Here is a 23346-nt window from a genome sequence, read left to right on the forward strand (position 1 = left end):
AAATGTCAGTCCCAGGGATTGCAATATGGAGGGCATGCCAAGGCAGTGAGAAATTCCAGATGATGGATAATGAGATTGATCTGGGTTACTTGAGGTCCATGGATCATGGCCTCAAGGGTGCAAATAAGGGTGCTCTCTCTCTCTTTTTCTCTCATTGCTCTCTCTGTCTCTTTCTCATCTCTCTGTTTCTGTCTCTCCTCTCTCTCTCTCTTTCAGAAAGGAGAAGACTAGGAAAAGATACAAATAAAAATAACCGGAGGAAAGCCAAGAGCATGCTTTGCACAAACAAGTATTAAAACCGGGAAGGAGAGAGGAAAGGAAGAAGACAGAGAAGGACTGAAGGGTCGGGGAGGAGGGAGAACAAGGGGAGGGCTTGAAGTGGGGCTCTTTTCCTACGTATAAGTAGTAGTTATAGGACCATTTGTTGAAGAAAATATTTTCCTTTCCCCATGAAATTCTTTAGCACTGTTTTCAAAAAATGGTTAGTCACATGTGGGCGAATCTGTGTCTGGACTTTCTACTGTTTCGAGGATCTATCATTTTGCCAATAACACACTCTATTGATTAACTTTATGATACATTTTGAAGTTGGGTAGGGTGTATACTTGATTCTTGTTGGTTTTTTTTGCCTTTCCAAATGAATTTTAAAATTATTTTGTCAATTTCTAGAAAAAAAAAGTCACCTCCAAGATTTGTATATCTATGAGCAGAGCTGAGAGGAACTCTAGTAATAACTGAGCTATCCTTCCACCAGATGGATATGAGTGGGGCTCAGAACCAAATTTAATTTGATTTAAAAACAGAGCAACGTGGCATTTCTTGTGTTTCGTGGAGCAAATAATACTAACGACATTTTTCATGCTTCTCTTCCACAGTAGACTCTCGAGCTGCATGAGCTACAACCGGGGACCCCACACTGTTTCGCCCCCCACTGTGCCTGCAGTCTCCTCTTAGTCTCAGCTTAGAGTGCACAGCTCTCTGTTGACAGACTGCCAAAGCGAAGGCTCAGAAAAGAAGGTTAGCTCTGAAAAGAAGATCTGTCCCTAGAGGGTAAGATACGGTAAAGATGTTCTGTTCCTCTTTTTATTTTTAATAGGAGAAATTTAGATATCATTACCCTAATATGAAGGAATGAATGAAAAAGCAGAATCTCATGATCTAGGGAAATATTAACCTACCGAGTGGAGGATTCTGAACAGGAGACAATAGGATGAGGAATTTAGGAAAGAGATTTGCCTTGGTAGGATGTCCTTAAGAACAGCTGCCTGGAACCAGAGCGCAAGACTCAGCCTCTCAAAGTTCCACAACCTGAGGGAAGTTCTTCACCTCCCTGGGCCTTGGTTTCCTTGTGTGTGGAACTGGAATAATAATAGCACCTTGTCAGTGTCTTTAGAGCGGTGAGCATGGCACTGCGCGATTATGATCATGTTACTTGGAAAGTGCAAGGCAGGGGGCCCCTGTGAATATGGGGACGGATTACTGAGAATGGAAGAGAGGGCACATAAGGAAGAGCACTCCTCTCAGATGGCCTCAGTGCTCACTTTCTGCAAAGTAAGAATCAAGGTCAGTAAGGGAGAGTGAGGCTGCACGGTTGAGGTGGGGCCATGGAGGTGTCCCTTCAGCAAACGACAAGTGAAAAGACCTCTCGTTTGCATCACTGGCCTCCTCTGACATCCTTTGTCTATGATCTCCTTCACCCGTGACCCTCACGGGAGAAACGTGTGATTTATGTTCAGTCGTAGTAAGGACTTGAGTCCACCTTGCTGGGCCACTTTTGATCCCTGGGGCTTCAGCCCCCCATGGCTGGGCCAAAATGTTCTCCTCTGTAAAATGAGGACATGATTCTTCTGAAGGAAGAGCCAGCCAGATGCATCCAAGAGGTTCTAAAAGTTCTGAGACCTAGGAATGTATTACAGCTCTCCTGTTCCTCCTGATGAATGCTGACACCCACTCACCAGATGGCTGGTCAGAATTACACATATAATCAGTTGTACGCCAGCCAGCTAAGCTGGGCAACCAGTCTGATCCAGTAGAGTGAAAACCCTCATATCCATAAGGACATCACAGCCCCACTAAGCAGGCGCGCACCTTAGAAAAAAAATTGAGCTTTCTTTTAAAATCATAAACAGAACAAATTTCATCTTTCTTGTTGTTTTAAAGAAATAAAATAGCAACTAATACTGCACATCTGATATATTACTCACAGGTAAACAGATTTATGATTACTTAAGAAACTTAAATCCAATTGTCTAAATTGTTCTTATTCCACATAGAATTCAATTATTTGTATTTGCTGAATGCTACACAATGTAAATGTGCCAAGCTACACAGAATTAAAACGAAAAACCCGTAAAACAAATGGTATGACACATACGGGCAGTCAGTCAATTAAAAATAGTTATTGAGTACTGTATCTGCAATGTGCTAGAAAATCCATTGAAGAAAGAAAAAATAGCTAACATATTTTAAGTTGCTCAGTTTTGAAGAAAAATTTAAATCAATTGAACGTAGTATTTGCATTTCTATGACACTGAAACACTTTTAGTAGTTTGAGAGAAGTTCATCTGTAGTTTAAACAAACTGATCCTTTTATGAGAATATAAATGGCATTAGATGCTGAGTCCCATTGCACACATAAACAGACAGAACATTATTTTAAAGTATGAACTTCAAAGAGATCAACCCTAAAATGCAAGTGTTAACATTACTAGTATGTCATTTTTAAGTGAGTTATGGATTATGTCCCTGGTAGAGTACATTTACATTTAAAGTGTGATTTGAGTTAATTGGGCTTGGCTTCATATTTTAAGACAATATTTTAAGACAATCAGTATTGGTAATAAGCAAAGATATTGAATTAAAATGGTGAGATAAAATTTCATTTTAAAGCACCATTATAGGTCTTTACAAATTAACTAAAACCTCATGATTCCCTCCCGCTCCATGCTCTCCACCATCTCATAAAATCAGCACCTCCCAAAGTCAGCTCCAATTCAGCGCTCAGACACAAAGCTCCAAGGCACCCTTGATTTTATGCTCTCACTCACACTTCAGACCCTAACCAGCAGTGAGTCCTGCTCTTTCTGCCTTCTACTCTTTCTCCATCTTCAACTCCTGCTCCCGACAACTACTATCTCGCCCGTCAACTTCTCCCTTCCTGCTTCTTTTTTTTTTTTTTTTTTTTTTGAGACAGAGTCTCACTCTGTCATCCAGTCTGGGGTGTAATGGTGCAATCTTGGCTCACTGCAACCTCTGCCTCTCAGGTTCAAGCAATTCTCCTGCCTCAGCCTCCCAAATAGCTGGGATGACAGGCGTCTGCCACCATGCCCAGCTAATTTTTGTATTTTTAGTAAAGACAGGGTTTCACCATGTTGGCTAGGCTGGTCTCAAACTCCTGGGCTCAAGTGATCTGCCCACCTTGGCCTCCAAAAGTACTGAGATTACAGGCGTGAGCCACCACGCCCAGACCCCTTCTCAGCTTCTATCTCTATCTTTCATTTCTGTTCCTCTCCACTTAGAATCAGTACCACCAACTCCTTCTCGCCTCCACCTGATATCTCTACCTTCAACTCCTGCTCTCCCTACCTGTAATCTCCACCAGCACCATAAGACACACACACACACACAGAAACACACACCAGCACCATCACCATAACCTCTATCTCCACCACCACTAACCCCACCCCCACCACACAGCAGTTCTTGGCCTGTAAAATTTCCAAAGCCCTGTCGAGAAGACACTGTCGGCGTCCCCCAGCAAAAAGCAGTCAGTGCTCCTTGGTTATTAAGCCCTGATGTGGCTCTGGACGAAGCCCCCTCTCCATTGTCCTTGTCCCTGGGCTGGGCTTCTTTTATCTCCCCGGGGACACTTCTGAAATGGAAATGGGCCTTGGGGAATGTGCCGTGGAGACCTACAGATTCTTCAACTTCCTTCCTCCTCGTCCTCATGGAAGGTCGGGTACCAAGGATTGCTTTAGGTTTTGAACAGTAATGGGATTTTCTTACCTTGATTTCCTTGGCAGTAGAACTCCTTCGAAAACTCAGCAGCCTTCCAGTCTCTTTGCTCGCCGTCAGTTCCGTGTGTCCACAGCTCACTTAGTGAAGCTCTCAGATCTTTTCCTTTGCTTTCTCATTCCCATTTCTCATCTCTCACTCTTTTTTGTTTATTTGTTTGAGACGGAGTCTCGCACTGTCTCCTGGGCTGGAGTGCAGTGGTGCAATCTTGGCTTACTGCAACCTCCACCTCCCAGGTTCAAACAATTCTCCTTGCCTCAGCCTCTCAAGTAGCTGGGATTACAGGCACCTGCCACCACACCCAGCTGATTTTTTTTTTTTTTTTTTTTTTTTGTATTTTTAGTGGAGACAGGGTTTCGCCATGTTGGACAGGCTGGTCTCAGACTCCTGACCTTCTGATCCGCCTGCCTCAGCCTCCCAAAGTTCTCAGATTACAGGCATGAACCACTGTGCCGGGCCCTCATCTCTCACTTTTAAGTCAAAGATACTCTCCCTAGGCTGCAGAGCTTTGATGGAAAGGCCCCACCTGTAATCTACTCTTTCAGACATTTAATCAGATTACAGGTATTTAAAAATCTCAACCCTTAAATCTGTGGGCTAAAAGTAGTCTGTTTTTTTCACACTGAGAGATCCAAATTCTGACTCTGTATTTTTTATTTCCTTTTACAAGTAAGCTGATCCGTCTGTATAAGCTCACCCTCTTTCTTATAATGCATTATCACAACAAACCCATATTGACCCAAACAAGCTACATCGTCCTGCTTAAGTGCAAGGAGGGCTGGGCTATATTGGGAACCCACACACATACTCAGTGATCCACGCAGCTTGTTGTCAAATTACTTTGCTAAATGTCCTTATCAATTCACACTTCTTCCAGCAGTAGGTAAGAGTTTGCCTATCTGCATTCTTCATGCTTTTTTGCTGTTGTTATTCTCACATGTCTGTACAACAAAATTAAAGCTTCCTAAGGATTGGAACCATGTCTTCTTAATTTCTATACATCTCACTTACTGGTAATCTGAAATATACTTGAATGTTAATATAATGAATGTATATAAATAAATGAATAAATGGTAGGATTATGCATCTGTTTTTAGAGGAAAAATTTGTGAGTTCCCAGAATGCACATATCAAAGCACCTGCCACAGGACTTTGATCTTGACAAAGCTTTACTATAACCCTCCTCAGATCTCTTGGAAAACTCTGCTTTTGTGACTTTAGCCCGAATAACAGCCAATCCAAAAAAAGTAATTTCCAGCCCCCTGACCTCCACCACAAATCCATTCCAAATTTAATGCCTAAAGCTCCGTTAATATGGAATAACACACCTCTTTTGCCCAAAGCCCTGTTAATATGGAATAATGTACTCCCTTTGCCTAAAGTCCTGTTAATATAGAATAATGCACCCCTTTTGCCTAAAGCCCTGTTAATATGGAATAACGCACCCTTTTTGCCCAAAGTCCTGTTAATATGCAATAATGCACCCCTTTTGCCTAAAGCCGTGTTAATATGGAATAATGCACCCCTTTTCCCTCTATATCCAGCTTTTTTCTTTCAAACTGGAGACTCCCTGAACGTCTTGAGTATACAGCTCTCTCCTGTTTGGCAAGCTAATAAATTCAGCACTGTTTGTTTGATTTAAGTTCTAGTGGTCTTTATGCCACTGCTTGGCAATGCATACATTCATTTTCCTATGTCTCTCCTGGTCATATAGGTAAATGATGCAGCATGATTTGGTGATAAAAGTTTAGTAACTGGGTCAGCCAAACCTGGGTTCAGATCCCAGCTCCATTGTTTAACAAGGTAGTTGAAGCAAATCAATTCAGCACTTCATATATCAGTTCTCTCTCCTGTATGAGAGAGATGGTACCCAGTGGACATGGATAACCAATAGAAAGCAACTGGAACACAGAGAACTCAATGTACGCTAATAAAGTCCAGTTGATTTCTATATATGGGAAACATTTTCAGTAGCTGCCACAATTTTACCTCTAAAAGCAGAGCGAGTCATTCCTCAGGAAGAACTAATGGATCTTAAACAGAATCTGAGGAGCACACCTCCCTGACAATGACCTCCTGATCTGTAGAAAGCCAATCTCTCTCTCTCTCTTTCTCTTTCTCTATCTCTCTCACCTCAAACTCTGTGATTACAAATTAGGATCGAATCCCTCATATGTGTACTTTACCACTTACATTTGATCTTCAAAATCACCCTATAGACCAGGCATGGTGGCTCACCCCTGTAATCCCAGCACTTTGGGGGGCTAAGGTGGGAGGATCACTTGAGGTCAGGAGTTCAAAACCAGCCTGGCCAACATGGTGAAACCCTGTCTCTACTAAAAATACAAAAATTAGCTGGGTGTGGTGGCACACATCTGTGATCCCAGCTACTCGGTAGGCTGAATGAGGCAGGGGAATTGCTTGAACCGAGGAAGCAGAGGTTGTAATGAGCCAAGATCGTGCCATTGCACTCCAGCCTGGGCGACAGAGCGAGACTGTCTCAAAGAAAAAAAAAAATCACCCTATATAGGATTGTCCAAAGGAATCAAGCTTGCGTTTACTCTAGATGTTTAGACTAGTTCATAGGCAAAGTGGGAATAAATAAAAATCCTAAGGCACACGTTGTCATCAGGATCACAATCAGCCAAGATAGATGCAGTACAAAACATAATGCTAGTGTAACGTGTCTGGAGCACTGTATCATTTTCAATCCGTAAAGATTATCTAATTAAATGGAATTAATTAAATCACTATCAAATTTTATTAAATGCATATATGTAAACTTGTGTTGGCAAATAAACAAATTTGAGCTGTATTCAAGCAGTGCTGAATTCCTTATTCTTAGCAAATAATCAAAAGTGTTTTCCACAGTTGAACATTATTAAATGAAAGTAAAACATACGTTAAGAACTAGTATTGTTGTAAATATGTATGCAACAGTAGAAACTAATCATGTGTATGCATGTGTGTATTTCAGTATTCTGAGTAGGATACATATACCACATTAATTTTACTAGAGATTAAAGCTGATGAAATGAAATGTATCTTTATGAATGTATATGCATCTGCAAATATCCATGCTACATACATGGAAGTTAAGAATTTTCACTGGCCATTTGTTCAGCCGCTTGAGCGTTATCTGCTGTTTCCTCTGATTTTACAAATTCCTTGATAAATTTCCAAAGGCCCCTTAAAATACATAAGAAATGAATACCATAGGTTAGAAAAAAATACATTAAGCATGAAATAAAATTTCAAAATAAGCATCTATTTTAGACACATTTACCCAAAAACAGACAAGATGAGACTTTGTAATCATTTACTTTTTTAAAACAGATATTTTGCAGGAAAAATAACTATTGGATACTATGCTTAGTACCTGGATGATGAAATGGTCTGTACACCAAACCCCTGTGACACAAGTTTGTCTATAATAACAAACGTGCACAGGTACCCCTTAACCTAAAATAAAAGTTAAAAAAATTAAAAAAAAAAAACATATTTTGAGGGAGTTTTGGCCTTGAATGTAACAGATTCTCTAAATAGATAGATGGATTCCCCTGTAGCATATAGTGTGGCATGGGAAGTAGGTGTACCGTGAACATAATGATATACTCGAGTCCATTCACTTTCATTGCCAAGGCCATGGGAGGTGCTTCCCCAGTTTTGTATTTGTAACTCTATTCCCTCTTTTTAAGAACACCCAACATGATATAAGGAACCACAAAACCTAGATCCACCTGTCTGGCTCGCTCAGCACTCTATCCAATCCCTTTCTCCCACGGCTTTTTCTGCCCCGTAAGCTGGAGAGTGGGGTGCTCTACGTTCTGGCCTCTCTTACGGCTGAGAGTGACCTTGGCCCATGGTGCTGGCCAATGAGATGTGGGTGGGAGCACCTGGAAAGAACTGTCCTTCCTGAATAAAATGGAAAGCCTCAAAATGAGAAGCTCTTTGCCATCTGTCATTCACCTTTCCCTTTCTTAATCCATGGAATGCGGACCCAGTTAATGCCTGAAGGCAGCCATATTGAGACCCCGAGGAGGCAGCAGCCACACTCAAAGGAAAGGAGGGAAGAAAGGTGAGGAGCCATAGTTCCTTAATGATGTCATTGAGCCCAAGCCATCTACACCTAAAAATCTTTTTCCTGTTGATACAAATAAGCCTTTCCCTATTTAAATCATCATATGGTTTTCCATTGCTCTTAATAATACCAAATTCTGAGATTCAAACTATAGTACCAACTCAAAGAAAAGTAACTGTGTGAAATATAAGCTTATAATATAAATAATAATGTTTATACCAATATTATAAGTTTAGTTATAAACAAATGATATAAATCAGCTACTTACTTTTTAAACTAGAATTTTCAGAGTAATATATGCATAGGAGTTTTCAAAGATTTAACATCACTAAAAGCCATATAATTGGAGAAAATAAAGCCATGCCTTCCCACGTTCCTGATTCCTGCCCATGTGAATTCACCCTCACCTCCAGCTTTATCCAATAAATTCATTTATATATGACTAAATAAAGTGCACAGATTGAGGTCTAAATCTTAGACTGAGCATTCCAAAGCACAGAAAAGAATGCAACATGTGTATTTAACGTAAGCTTTCATGAGTGTGAACTCTTCAAAGGTCTGTCTAGTCTAATCTAGTTTTAAATAACTGATCTTGAGAACAGCATGATACTGCTCTAGTTCTTTTATCATGATGTCAATACTTACTCCTGCCTCTCTTCACTCATCTTTCCTATGATCTGCTTCACATGGTTTTCAGTAACCTACAAAGAATTACGATCAGTTGGTCATGCTTATTACACAGGACAAGCAGGCACTAGAGGAAATATTTTTATTGATAAACATTGATTCACACAAAAAACTTACTTTTATTTTCTTCTTTAAAATCATATTTTCTGTTTCCAATTGTATAGCTTCATGCTGGAAGAGAAGTTGTTTTAAAAGCAATATACTTGGTTAAAAATATTTGTTAACTATTTTTCTCTATTTAACAAGATTATGTGAACGATGTTATAATTTCAAGAGTACTCAATAGCACACTACTTAAAAACAGATGAAGAAACAAAGCATAAAATGAAGGACAATTAATGAGAAGGAAAGATCCTGGTCCTCTGGGTAAAAAACTAGGAGAGGAGGAAATTGATGTTTCAAAACATCAGAAAATTTTAGGGAAATTCCAGAAGTGAAGAGTTCTTCACTTTTCAGAACTAATGATAGAATTTCTTAAGGGGGTTGGAAAAATATAAAAATGCAAATATCAATAAATCAATATATATCAGCAATAACCGATTATAAACTGTAAAGGGAATTTTTTAAATTACCAGTTATAATAGTAATACATCCCATAAACTCATAAGAACAAACATAATTACCTTTCACCAAGTTATAAAAATAAATTAAATAAGTATAAAATAATCCCAGATAGGAGTATTAATATTGTAAAGCTGTCACTTTCTCCCAAATGCATTTATAAATTCAAAATCCCAAAAGTATTATTATCAGAACTTCAAAAATTAGTCAATAGTGTTAATGAAAATATTCAGGATAATTGTGAACAAAATAATGATGGGCAGAGGGTATAAAGACTTGCTCTTTCAGATACTACATACGTTGAAAAGTATTAGCAATTGTAACAGTTAGGCTGAATGGGGTATCATTAAGAACCAAGCCTGAGTTTCAATACTAAGTCTACTGCTTGCTAACTGTGACCTCAATCAAGTTACTTAGCATATTTGTGCTTCATTTCTGTACTTCAAAAAGAGGATTAATAATAGCAGCTACCTGTTAGGGTTGCTGCAAATTAAATGAAATTATATTTTTTAAATGTTCATAAAAGTGTCTGATACATTGTAAATCCTCAATACATTCAGCCTTTTTTTTTTTTCCTGGTTGAAAATAGTCTGTTTGAAATCTAGAACCAGATACCAATTACATAATAGAATAACAATGGCAATTCTATTGTATTTTCCAGTATTTGAATTAAGCAGCCAAATATAAATAAGAAGTAGTTAAGGTAATATAAACTAGTGATATGGAATCTTCATAGGGAGTTTTCTATTTCTTAGACTTCTTTTATCTAAAGAGGTTTTAATTATGAAAGAATAGTTTACATTCTTCTGACATTATATCATGCATCAATATTTAAATTTAGAACCCATTACTGTTTTAAAATGCAATTATAAATTGATGCTTGTCCTGAGGACATTTATTTTCTGAAAGAAATAAAGGAGATCAAACCCTAAACAAAAAACGTGAAGAAAATCTGCAGGGAGGGGCCAAGATGGCCGACTAGAAGCAGCTGCTGTCAGCAGCTCCCACAGAGAAGAATGAAAATGGCAAGTGAATCCTACACCTTCAACTGAAGTATCCAGGTTCTCTCATTGGGACTGACTAGGGGGTTGGCACGACCCACAGAAAGCAAGAAAAAGCAGGGTGAAGAGATGGCCCACCTGGGAGCTGCAAGGGGACCTTCCACTCCCAGCCAACGGAGGCAGTGAGTGATTGTGTTACCCTGCCCAGGAAACCATGCTTTTTTCCACAGATCTGTGCAACCTGCAGATCAGATGATCCCCTCGTGAGCCCACACCATCAGGGTCTTGGGTCCCAAGCAGGGGTTTATGGACAGAATGTCTGCTGGCTCTGAAGAGTCTAGTCAGTCTGCACAAGGGGGATTCCCCCAAGCACAGTGCACCTGCTCCATCAAGGGGCAGTCAGAGTGCTTCGTTAAGCACTCCTGACTGGATGAGACCTCCCAACAGGGATCGCTAGACACCTTATACAAAAGCATTTCTGTTGTAAACAGGTTGGTGCTCCTCTGGGACAAAGCTCCCAGAGGAAGGAGTCGGCAGCAATCTTTGCTGTTCTGCAGCCTCCATTTCTGACACCTCCAGGTGCTAGAGGGACCAAGGTGAATAGAGTCTGAAGTGGACCCCCCAGCAAACTGCAGCAGCCCTATGGAAGAGGGGCCTGTTAAAAAAGCAAACAAACAGAAAGCAACAACAACAAAAACATCAACAAATGAGACCTCACCAAAACCCCATCCGAAGGTCAGCACCCTCAAAGATCAAAGAGAGATAAGTGCATGAAGATGAGAAAGAATTAATGCAAAATAACTGAAAACTCAAAAAACCAGAGTGCCTCTTCTCCTCCAAATGATCTCAACACCTCTCCAGCAAGGGCATAGAACTGGGCTGAGGCTGAGATGGATGAACTGACAGAATTAGACTTCAGAAGGTGGGTAATAACGAACTTCACTGAGCTAAAGGAGTACGTTCTAATCCAATGCAGAGAAACTAAGAACCATGATAAAATATTATAGGAGCTGTTATCCAGAGTAATCAGTTTAGAGAGAAACATAAATGACCTGATGGAGTCGAAAAACACAACTCAAGAACTTCACAATGCAACCACCAGTATCAATAGCCAAATAGACCAAGTGGAGGAAATAATCTCAGAGCTTGAAGAATATCTTGCTGAAAAAAGGCAGACAAGATTAAAGAAAAAAGAATGAAAGGAATAAAAAAAACCCTCTGAGAACTATGGGATTATGTAAAAATATTGAAACTACCACTGAGTGGGGTACTTGAAAGAGATGGGGAGAATGAAACCAAGTTTAAAAACATACTTCAGTATTTCATCCAGGAGAACTTCCCCAACCTAGCAAGACAGGCCAATATTCAAATACAGGAAATCCAGAGAACTGCAGTCAAATACTCCATGAGAAGATTAACCCCAATATACATAATCATCAGATTCTCCAAGGTTGAAATGAAGGAAAAAATTGTTAAGGGTGGCCAGAAAGAAAGCCCAGGTCACCTACAAAGGGAAATCCATCAGACTAACAGCAAGCCTCCCAGTGGAAACCTTACAAGCCAGAAGAGATTGGGGGTCAATACTTAACATTCTTAAGGAAAATAATTTGCAACCCAGAATTTCATAACCAACCAAACTAAGCTTCATAAGCAAAGGATAAATAAAATCCTTTTCAGACAAGAAAATGCTGAGGGAATTTGTCACCACCAGGCCTGCCTTGCAAGAACTCCTGAAGGAAGCACTAATCATGGAAAGGAAAAACCATTACCAGCCACTACAAAAACACACAGACCAATGACACTATGAAGCAACTACATTAGCAGGTGTGCAAAATAACCAGCTAGCATCATGATGACAGGATCAAATTCACATATAACAATATTAACCTTAAGTGTAAATGGGCTAAATGCCCCAATTAAAAGATACAAAATGGAAAGCTGGATAAAGAGTCAAGACCCATCAGTGTGCTGTATTCAATAGACCCATATCACATGCAAAGACACACATAGGCTCAAAATGAAGGAGTGGAGGATAACTCACCAAGCAAATGGAAATCATAAAAAGCAGGGGTTGCAATCCTACTTTCTGACAAAACACACTTTAAACCAACAAAGATAAAAAAATACAAAGAATGGCATTACATAATGGTAAAGGGTTCAATTGAACAAGGAGAACTAACTATCCTAAATATATATGCACCCAATATAGGAGCACCCAGATTCATAAAACAAGTTCTTAGAGACCTACAAAGTCTCTAATAATAGTGGGAGACTTTAACACCCCACTGTCAATATTAAACAGATCATCAAGACAGAAAATTAACAAAGATATTCACGACTTGAAATCAGCTCAGAGCAAGTGGACCTGATAGATATGTACAGAGCTCTCCATCCCAAAACAACAGAATATGCATGCTTCTCAGTACCACATGGCACTTACTCTAAAATCAATCATATAATTGGAAGTAAAACACTCCTCAGCAAATGCAAAATAATTGAAATCATAACAAACAGTCTCCCAGACCACATGCAATCAAATTAGAACTCAAGATTAAGAAACCCACTCAAAACTACACAACTACATGGAAATTGATCAACCTGCTCCTGAATGACTCCTGAGTAAATAATAAAATTAAGGCAGAAATCAAGAAGCTCTTTGAAACTAATAAGAACAGACAACATACCAGAATCTCTGGGATGTAGCTAAAGCGGTGTTAAGAGGGAAATTTATAGCACTAAATGCCCACATCAGAAAGCTAGAAAGATCTCAAATCAATACATAACATCACAACTAAAAGAACTAGAGAACCAAGTGCAAACAAACCCCAAAGCAAGCAGAAGACAGGAAATAACCAAGATCATGGCAGAACTGAAGGAAATAGAAACACAAAAAAGCCTTCAAAAATCAGTGAATCTAGGAGATGGTTTTTTGAAAAAAAAGATTAATAAAATAAATAGATCACTAGCTAGATTAATAAAGAAGAAAAGAGAGAAGAATCAAATAGACAAAATAAAAAATGATAAAGGGAATATCACCACTGACCCCACAGAAATACAAACAACCATCAAAGAATGCCAAAACACCTCTATGCAAATAAACTAGAAAATCTAGAATAAATGGATAAATTTCTGGACACATGCACCCTCCCAAGACTGAACCAGGAAGAAGTTGAATCCCTGAATAGACCAATAATGAGTTCTGAAATTGAAGCAGTAATAAATAGTCCACAAATTAAAAAAAAAAAAAAGCCCAGGACCAAATGGATTTACAGCTGAATTTTACCAGAGGTACAAACAGGAACTGGCACCATTTCTTCTGAAACGCTTCCAAACAATTGAAAAGGAGGGACTCTTTAACTCATTTTATGAGGCCCGCATCATCCTGGTACCAAAACCTGGAAAAGATACAACAAAAAAGGAAAACTTCAGGCCAATACCTCTGATGAACATTAATGCAAAAATCCTCAATAAAATACTGGCAAACCGAACCCAGCCGCACATCTAAAAGCTTATTCACCACAATCAAGTTGGCTTCACCCCCAAGATGCAAGACTGGTTTGACATACACAAATCGGTAAAATTTATCACATAAACAGAACTAAAGACAAAAACCACATGATTATCTGAATAGACACAGGAAAGGCCTTCTATAAAATTCAACATCCCTGCATGTTTAAAACTCTCAAAAAACTAGGTATTGATGAACACATCTCAAAATAGTAAGAGCTATTTATGACAAACCCACATCCAATATTATACTGACTGGGCAAAAGCTGGAAGCATTCCTCTTTAAAACTGGCATGCACAAGATAAGAATGCCCTCGCTCACCACTCCTATTCAACACAATATTGGGAGTTCTAGCCAGGGCAATCAGGCAAGAGAAAGAAATAAAGGGCATTGAAATAGGAAGAGAGGAAGTCGAATTGTCTGTGTTTGCAGATGACATGATCCTACATCTAGAAAATCCCATCATCTCAGCCCCAAAGCTTCTTAAGCTGATAAGCAACTTCAGCAAAGTTTCAGGATACAAAATCAATATGCAAAAATTGCAAGCATTCCTGTAAACCAACAACAGACAGGCAGAGAGCCCAATTATGAATGAACTCCCATTCACAACTGCCATAAAGAGAACAAAATATCTAGGAATATAGCCAACAAGAGAAGTGAAGTACCTCTTCAAGGAAAACTACAAACCACTACTCAAGGAAATCAGAGAGGACACAAATAAATGGAAAAACATTCTATGCTCATGGATAGGAAGAATCAATATCATGAAAATGGCAATATTACCCAAAGTAGTTTATACATTCAATGCTATTCCCATTAAACTACCATTGACATTCTCCACATTACTAGAAAAAAAAACTATTTTAAATTTCATATGGAAACAAAAAAGATCCCCTATAGCCAACACAACACTAAGCCAAAAGAAGAAAGCTGGAGGCATCATGCTGCCTGACTTCAAACTATACTACAAGACTACAGTGACCTAAACAGCATGGTACTGGTACAAAAAACAGACATATAGACCAATGGAACAGAATAGAGAACTCAGAAACAAGACTGCACGCCTACAACCATCTGATCTTTGACAAACCTGACAAAAACAAGCAATGGGGAAAGGATTCCCTATTTAATAAATGGTGCTGGGATAACTGGCAGAAAAATGAAACTGGACCCCTCCCTTACACATTATACAAAAAATAACTCAAGATAGGTTAAATACTTAAATGTAAAACCCAAAACTATAAAACCCTAGAAGAAAATCTAAGCAATACCATTCAGGATATAGGCATAGGCAAAGATTTCATGATGAAAACATGAAAAGCAATTGCAACAAAAGCAAAAATTGACAATGGGATCTAATTAAAGAGTTCTGCACAGCAAAAGAAACTATCATCAGAGCAAACAGACAACCCACAGAATGGGGGAAAATTTCTGCAATCTATTTATCTGGCAAATGTCTAATGTTCACAATCTACAAGGAACTTAAACAAATTTACAAGAAAAAACAAACAACCCCATTAAAAAATGGACAAAGGACATGAACAGACACTTCTCAAAAGAAGACATACATGTGGCCAACAAGCATATGAAAGAAAGCTCACCATCACTGGTCATCAGAGAAATTCAAATCAAAACCACAATGAGATACCATCTCACACCAGTCAGAATGGCAATTATTAAAAAGCCAAGAAACAACAGATGCTGGCAAAGTTGTGGAGAAATAGGAATGCTTTTACACTGTTGGTAGGAATGTAAATTAATTCAACCATTGTGGAAGACAGTGTGGCAATTCCTCAAAGATTTAGAACTCAAAATACCATTTGACCCAGCAAACCCAAATCCCTTTTGTATATACCCAAAGGAATATAAATCATTCTATTATAAAGATACATGTACATATATGTCCATTGCAGAACTATTCACAATAGCAAAGACATGGAATGAACCCAAATGCCCATCAACGATAGACTAGATTTTTAAAATGTGGTACATATACACCATGGAATACTATGTAGCCATAAAAAGGAATGAGCGCATGTCCTTTGCAGGGGCAGGGATGGAACTGGAAACCATTATCCTCAGCTAACTAATGCAGGAACAGAAAACCAAACACCACATGTTCTCACTTGTAAGTGGGAGCTGAACAATGAGAATACATGGACACAGGAAGGGGAACAACACACACTGGAGGCTGTCAGGAGGGTGAAGGGAGGTAAAACATCAGGAAAAATAGCTAATGCATGTTGGGTTTAATCCCTAGGTGATGGGATGATAGGTGCAGCAAATCACCATTGCATACATTTACTTGTGTAACAAACCTGCACATCCTGCACATGTACCCTGGAACTTAAAATATAAAAAAATAAAAACTAAAATAAAATAAATAAGTGTAAAAACTTAGCCTGTTAAAATAAGGCTAGAATCAGTACAATTATTTCATCCAGTAATATTTCATTCTTTTTTTTTTTTATGAAGTATTTATTGATGATTCTTGGGTGTTTCTCGGAGAGGGGGATATGACAGGGTCATAGGATAATAGTGGAGAGAAGGTCAGCAGATAAACACATGAACAAAGGTCTCTGGTTTTCCTAGGCAGAGGTCCCTGCGGCCTTCTTCAGTGTTTGTGTCCCTGGGTACTTGAGATTAGGGAGTGGTGATGACTCTTAAAGAGCATGCTGCCTTCAAGCATCTGTTTAACAAAGCACATCTTGCACCGCCCTTAATCCATTTAACCCTGAGTTGACACAGCACATGTTTCAGATAGCACGGGGATTCTTACAACAGTAAACCATAGCGTTTCCTCCATATTTAAATAATTTTCTTCTAAAACAAGGGTCAAAAAACTAATCCAGTCTGCACCTGTTTCTGTAAATAAAGTTTTATTGGCACACAGCCATGTCCCCCCTCCAAAGAAAAAAGAAAAAGAAAAAGAAAACAGAACATTCGAACATATGATTGTAAAAGAGAAAGAGATAATTTTTTCATAAAAAAGGTTGGACCACCAACACCTTTCTATATGCTCTATAATTCTGCTAAAGAGAATAAAAGTAGTGCTGGAAAAATATATTTAACTATAGAACCAGAATAAAAAACATCATGTATTTCTTAAATACTCTACAACTGGAGGTTACACTGAGTTATTTTCTACACAATTTAAAATTCTGTTCTTAAATTTTTTGACTTTTATGGATTTAGGGGTATGAGTGCAGTTGTATTACATGGATATATGTGTAATGGTGGGCTTTAGTGTACCACCACCCAAATAGTGTACAGTGTACCCAGTAGGTAGTATTTCATCCCTCTTCCCCCTTCCACACTCCCACATTCTGGAGTCTTCAATGGCTATTATTCCACTCTGTATGTCCATGTTACTCAAAAAATTAGGTTTTGGCTATTAACAGAAATCTATAGAATTTTTTTATCACTTTCCTTTTTTCTTATTTTGATAGATCTTTTAATTATTATGATTATTTGCTACAAACATTTTGAAATAAAAACTATATTTGGGCCAAATTTTATGATGTTTTTACCCTATTACCAAATCACATTACTTCATGTGTTTGCCAAGGTCTTCAAGCAAAAGAATAATGTAAATACTTAAATAAATAAGTTGCATACCTCTATGCTTTTAATCCTATTCTCAGTGATATCTGAAATTCCAGTATGAACCAAAGTTGTTTTAATTTCTTTTTCCAGAGCTTGTATCTCATCCCACTTACTGAGTATTTCACACCTCTTCTTTTCAACCTTCTCAATAAGAGTAAGTTGGTCTTCATCAATTATATGTTTCTCAGATGATTCTGGAAATATTTTTTAAAACAAAGTATTACCATGTTTAATATCTCAGTTATTATTAATAGCATTATGTATTATTAACAATTTTATGTATGCTATAGTATATATAACTATAAAATATAATTCAAACTCAAAGCATGTCGATAAAAATAATCTGACCCAAGAATGAGGGTATTCCTCCTTTAATTCATTCCTCTAATCAATACATATTTGTTGAACACATTTTTGTGCAGACACTGGGCTAGGTAGAAAGGTTCAATGGTGAATTAGCCTTTTCCAGAGTGTGTGATTTAGCAATGCAGACCAACAAGAAACAACAAGAAAGTGACAGTGGCAGAGTAGAAGGTGCAACGGTAAGACAAAGCAAGAACATCAGACACAGCATGAGGAAGGCTCAGGGATGACTTTGCCAGAGAAGTGTGGCTAGGTTGAAATACAAAAGGATAAAGAGAAGTTAGACAAGCAGAAAGGTTTTGGGTGGGAGCAGAAGACAGAATTTAGACATTGATGGACAATGCTAGGAGGGAAACGGGGGGCAGATCTGAGAAGATTTGTGACCTATGTTAAGAAATCAGTCAAAGATGTTGAGGGCTTTTAATATGGGGAGAGACACAATCAGACAATGATCACTGTCTCCAGTGAAATTGTGTCCTGAAAGTGGATCAGACAGCACAAGGCTAGAATCAGAAAGACCTGTTGGGAAGCTATGGCAATCATTCACACAGGTTGATCGGGTCAGGGTATGTATTAGTCTGTTTCACGCTGCTGATAAAGACATACCTGAGACTGGGCAATTTACAAACAAAAGAGATTTAATTGCACTTACAGTTCCACGTGGCTGGGGAAGCCTCACAATTATGGCAGAAGGCAAGGAGGAGGAAGTTCCATCTTACATGGATGGCAGCAGCCAAAGACAGAATGAGAAATATGCAAAAGGGGAAACCACTGATAAAACCATCAGATCTGGTGAAACTTATTCACTACCATGAGAATAGTATGGGGGAAACTGTCCTCATTATTCAATTGTCTCCCACCAGGTCCCTCCCACAACACATAGGAATTATGGGAACTACAATTCAAGATGAGATTTGGGTGGGGACACAGAGCCAAACCATATCAGAATAGTACTCCCAGCATGAAGAGAAGTGAACAACAACAGCAACAAAAAACTATTTAGGAAATAGAAAAAGAAAATAGACCTTAGTAATTGACTAGATCTGGCAATGTAGAGAAGGCAATGTCAAAAATAAGCCCTAGGTTTCAGCTCAGCTGTAGCTAGAAAGAAAACAATGAGTTCAATGAAGCATGGAGGTAAGAAAGAACTTGGTTTCAATCCCAACTTGGCCACTTATTTCAAGCTTTGTTGGAAGAGGTTGAGGGGTAGGAGAGTGAAATTTGCCTGGCACATGTTCTATCGCTTTCATTTCCATGTGTTTGGTGATACCATCCATTGAAATAGCCAGGGGGATGCCAATTTAGAGAAGGAGATGATGAGTTTAATCTCGGACATGTTGAAATACCTATGGGACACTCAAGAGGCCACGTCTAATAGGCACTTGGATATACAGATCTCAAGCAAAAAAAGAAGGGTTTTTAGCAGGTAAAATAGATTTGGAATTTAAAAAAATGTTAACTCTTCCAAAGAGATGCTGGACTCCAAAGAATATCAACATTTAAGGAGTACAGAAAGGAAATGGAGACATCAAGTGATCCACTGCTAAGGCCAATTTGTCATCAATCGGCACAGTTATATACTAATTAGAGTGGTGAGACTTAATTTTTTGAGAAAAAAACAATTACTACTTTTCGATGGGCACAAAAGAGTTAGAAATATTAACAACCCTTCCTTGTAGATAGTAAACAAGATGGAAGCAACTGCCATCATTCAACTTTGCCAAATTTGGAAGAGGAGAAACTTTGACATTAAATTTTGAAATTTGGGGAAATTAAGTAGACACATGATGAGCTAGCTGAGGGGATAGAAATGGTCATAGTTAGTTAAGCTTCTACACAAACTGAAAGAAACTACAAAATGAAGTATTTGTTCTCCACCTTAACCTAAGCTGAAGGTTTCAGCCCAAAACCATCAGCTGAGTTCAAAGAGGCAAAAAGGAGTGTCAAGCCCAGGGAGTGACCTCCACCTCACCCTTTTCTACCCTCAAGACATAACTATAGGGAAAGACTGAGGTATGAAAATGGGGACATTCCACAGCAAATGTGTATGATTGGAGGAGCGGGCTCCTGAGATAGAAAGCTTTGGGAAAAGAATAAAGCAGGAAGAACCAGGGGCACCAGGTTTGTTCCATCGCAATGAAAGAGTGACGGGAACAGTGGGCTAGGATCGAACACGAAGAAAGATTACTAGAGTTCTGGAAAGTTAGTCACTGCATATTATTTTTATTAAACTTTGCCATTTTTTTATTAGTGGCTAGCAGTAAAGCCCTTAAGTTTCTGCTTTTTTGTTTTTTTGTTTTGTTTTTAAATCGTGGGCCTGTTTTAAGAGAAAGCAAGGAAACAGAAAACACCAAGCATAGGTCCTATTTCATATCTGTGAGAGGAACCCTACAAAGAACGAACAACATGGTGGAAGAAGGAGGGAAGCAGGTGACCTCTGAGCCCTGAGAAGGGATGGAAGGAGAAGCAGAGTCAGCCTGGGACAGAGAACAGGCGGGACAAGGGGATGCAAATCAGGCGACAAGAAACCTGTGCAAGGACATCCAGCAGTGTTAACAGCACCCGTGCTGCTCAAAGGTAGAAAAGAGGAAACAGGCAGAAGAGGGAAAAAGGCGGTAAAAGCACTCTGGCAAGGATCTTTGAGGCCAAGCTCTACTAAGAATTTAAAACAGGATAGGCCTTGAGCATATCCTACCAGACGCTGAGAAAAAATATCTAAAAACAGAGGATGAGTGAGTGTTTAACAAACTCGGAGGGAAAACGGCATTTCATTTAAAGTTGGAAAACAGTCAAGGTTAATGAGCAAGATACTTAAACTTATTTTTATCATTTAATTGCATTCTAAATTGTATACATTCAAAATAATTTTAATATCTATTTTGTAAAATGTTAATATCTATTTCATAAAATATTCATAAAATGCAATTAATTCCTCATGAAATGCATATTCTTCCTCACAAGTAATAATAAAAAGATGAAGAACAAACAGGCAGTGACCACCACGTGCCAGGCCCTGTGATCTTGGGTGATGTGGGTGAATATGTTGAATTCTCGCAACAAAACTCAGAGGGAGCATCAGCATCTTCCAAGTTGACAGACAGGCAGCCAGGCTGCAGCAGCTGAAATAATGAAGGTCACAGAAAAGCACCCATAAGGAAGGACATCACACAGACACCTGCCTGATCGTTCCTTTGCAGACTGCAGCAATGCCAGCTCCGTCTCCAGTTCATTTCTGAGTCTACAATGTGAGGATAAACAATAGGGAAATATTAGATCCCATTCTATCTTTTTCCTTTTGTCTGTGTTACACCACAAATCTCTTATAGTTGAGAAATTAAAATAGATCCGCTTACTTTCTAACACAACAGATACTCTGAAGATATTTATTAAATGACAGCCTAAATCAGTCAAGTTAAACAAACAAAATAATACTTTCTTACCAAGATTGCATAAGCCTTTAAAGAGTTAATTTAAAATAAATGACTTCCTGTAGAATTTATTGGTATTTTTTTGCTAAGAAGGAAGAAGGCAAAAAAAAATTAAAAATAAATTTTAAAAAAGTAGCATTTTACACTCAAAGGCAAACAACATGTCAAGGGCTATGGGAAGACTTTCCTGATGCTGAAATACACTGCATCATTCCTGTGTATTATTATTCTGTGCAACAGATACAATTTACAAATTTCACTATGTTTGAATTAAAAATAAAATACAAGAGGCCGGGTGTGGTGGCTCATGCCTGTAATCCCAGCACTTTGGGAGGCCAAGGCAGGTGGATCACGAGGTCAGGAGATCGAGACCATCCTGGCTAACATGGTGAAACCCCGTCTCCACTTAAAATACAAAAAATTAGCTGGGTGTGGTGGTGGGTGCCTGTAGTCCCAGCTACTTGGGAGGCTGAGGCAGGAGAATGGCGTGAATCCGGGAGGCAGAGGTTGCAGTGAGCCGAGATCGTGCCACTGCACTCCAGCCTGGGAGACAGAGCCAGACTCCATCTCTAAAAAAAGAAACAACAACAACAAAAAACAAACAGAAAATAAATAAGTAAATAATACAATAAACTTTTAAAAAGAGAAAAAAACCTCTTTGTTTCTTCTGCTTGGTTCAGAGTAATCTACGTCAACTATCTTATCTTTTATAGATTTAAAGAGAAAACAAAAAGGAGTCTAACAGGTATTACATATTTTGAGGACAACACTGTGATTTGATTTAAAACATCAACATGCAAATAATCTAATGCCAAATGTCTACAAAGGGCCTAACAGTTTAAGATTTTTACACATATTAGTTCTTTTCATCACAGATTAAGAGAGAAATAGGGTGGTTATTATGACCCTCAATTTTAAAAAAACTGGAGCCAGGCATGGTGACTCATGCCTGTAATCCCAGCACTTTGAAGGGCCAAAGCAGGTGGATCACTTGAACCTAGGAGTCGGAGACCAGCTTGGGCAACATGGTGAAACCCCAGCTCTACTTAAAAAAATACAAAAATTAGTCAAGTGTGGTGCCTGTGGTCTCAGCTACCTGGGAGGCTGAAGTAGGAGGATCCCTTGCACCTGAGAGGTTGAAACTGCAGTGATCATGCCACTACACTCCAACCTGGGCAACAGAGAAAGACCCTGTCTCAAAGAAAAAAAATTTAAGAAACTGGGGATTCAATGGATTAATAATAATGATGAAAGTCTTTTCAATATATATAGTAAGAAAGTTTTATTTCCAGAAAATTTTTATATACTATAGTTTTAAATATTACTTAGGTATTTGTTCTATTGCTTTGTTTTTCTTCAGGGACTTTAATTATACGTGAATTGGACATTATTTGCTTCTGTTCTATTTCATCTACTTTTTCTGACTTTTTATTTCTGTATCTCATTTACATTCTTTTAAATATTTTTCTACTTTTTCCCAATGCCTCTTACTATATTTTCTTTCAAAACTATTCTTCCTTGGGTATTTCAGAATTTAGTCTTGACCTATGACATAATTTTGACTTTTTCAACTACTTTCTTCCTCGGTTTTTATCTTGTTTTATTTCTTCTTTGTTGTTGTTGATTTCTCTCCTTAGTTTTTAAATTTATGACTCAAGATCGTTGTCATGTCCTGAAATGCTCTTTGGGAACATGTAATTTAGCCTGGAGTGCTGTGCTACAGTTTTCTTCTTGTTCAACTTTATTATTATTATTCCTTGGTAAGGCAGGGACTTTCATCAGGTAAATCATTTGGATTCTCTTTTTCTGTTCTTTTCTCATAGTAGTTTGTATGGACAAAGATTGTTTACACCTCTGCGTTTTTGCAGGCTGGACTAGTGATTTGGAGTAGTATGTGAGATTGCTAATTCAAATGGATACTTTTCCATCAGTGTAGCAATTTATGCTATTTTATTATTGATTTATTGTTTTTTTTGGTGTTGTTTTGATTTCCTTCTATAGTCCTGGATACCTTGCTTGTTTAGAGGAGAAAAGGACAGTATGTGGAAGGCTTGTGTGCATCTTGATTTTCCTTTTTTTAATGGGTTTCTAAATTTT

General features: G+C 38.4%; 1 protein-coding gene across 8 annotated transcripts in view; it reads right to left on the reverse strand.

The window, feature by feature from the left end:
- Positions 1 to 612: 612 nt before the first annotated feature.
- Positions 613 to 23346, reverse strand: part of C5H6orf118 (chromosome 5 C6orf118 homolog) — a 34478-nt gene continuing 11744 nt past the window's right edge. For 3 of the 8 annotated variants that reach the window (XM_009242425.4, XM_054558423.2, XM_054558426.2), the window contains exons 6-10: positions 21001 to 21059; positions 17471 to 17652; positions 8900 to 8953; positions 8741 to 8796; positions 613 to 7203 (exon numbers count right to left, since the gene is read on the reverse strand). In XM_009242425.4, coding sequence (XP_009240700.3) covers positions 7110 to 7203; positions 8741 to 8796; positions 8900 to 8953; positions 17471 to 17652; positions 21001 to 21059 — 445 coding nt within the window. In that variant the 3' untranslated portion in view covers positions 613 to 7109. Of the gene's footprint in view, positions 7204 to 8740; positions 8797 to 8899; positions 8954 to 13627; positions 13740 to 17470; positions 17653 to 21000; positions 21060 to 23346 lie in introns of those variants that run through there. The other 5 variants (XM_054558425.2, XM_054558424.2, XR_008526563.2 and 2 more) reach the window with 4 other exon arrangements.

Source organism: Pongo abelii, chromosome 5 (genome assembly GCF_028885655.2).
Source record: "Pongo abelii isolate AG06213 chromosome 5, NHGRI_mPonAbe1-v2.0_pri, whole genome shotgun sequence".
Lineage (NCBI taxonomy): Eukaryota > Metazoa > Chordata > Mammalia > Primates > Hominidae > Pongo > Pongo abelii.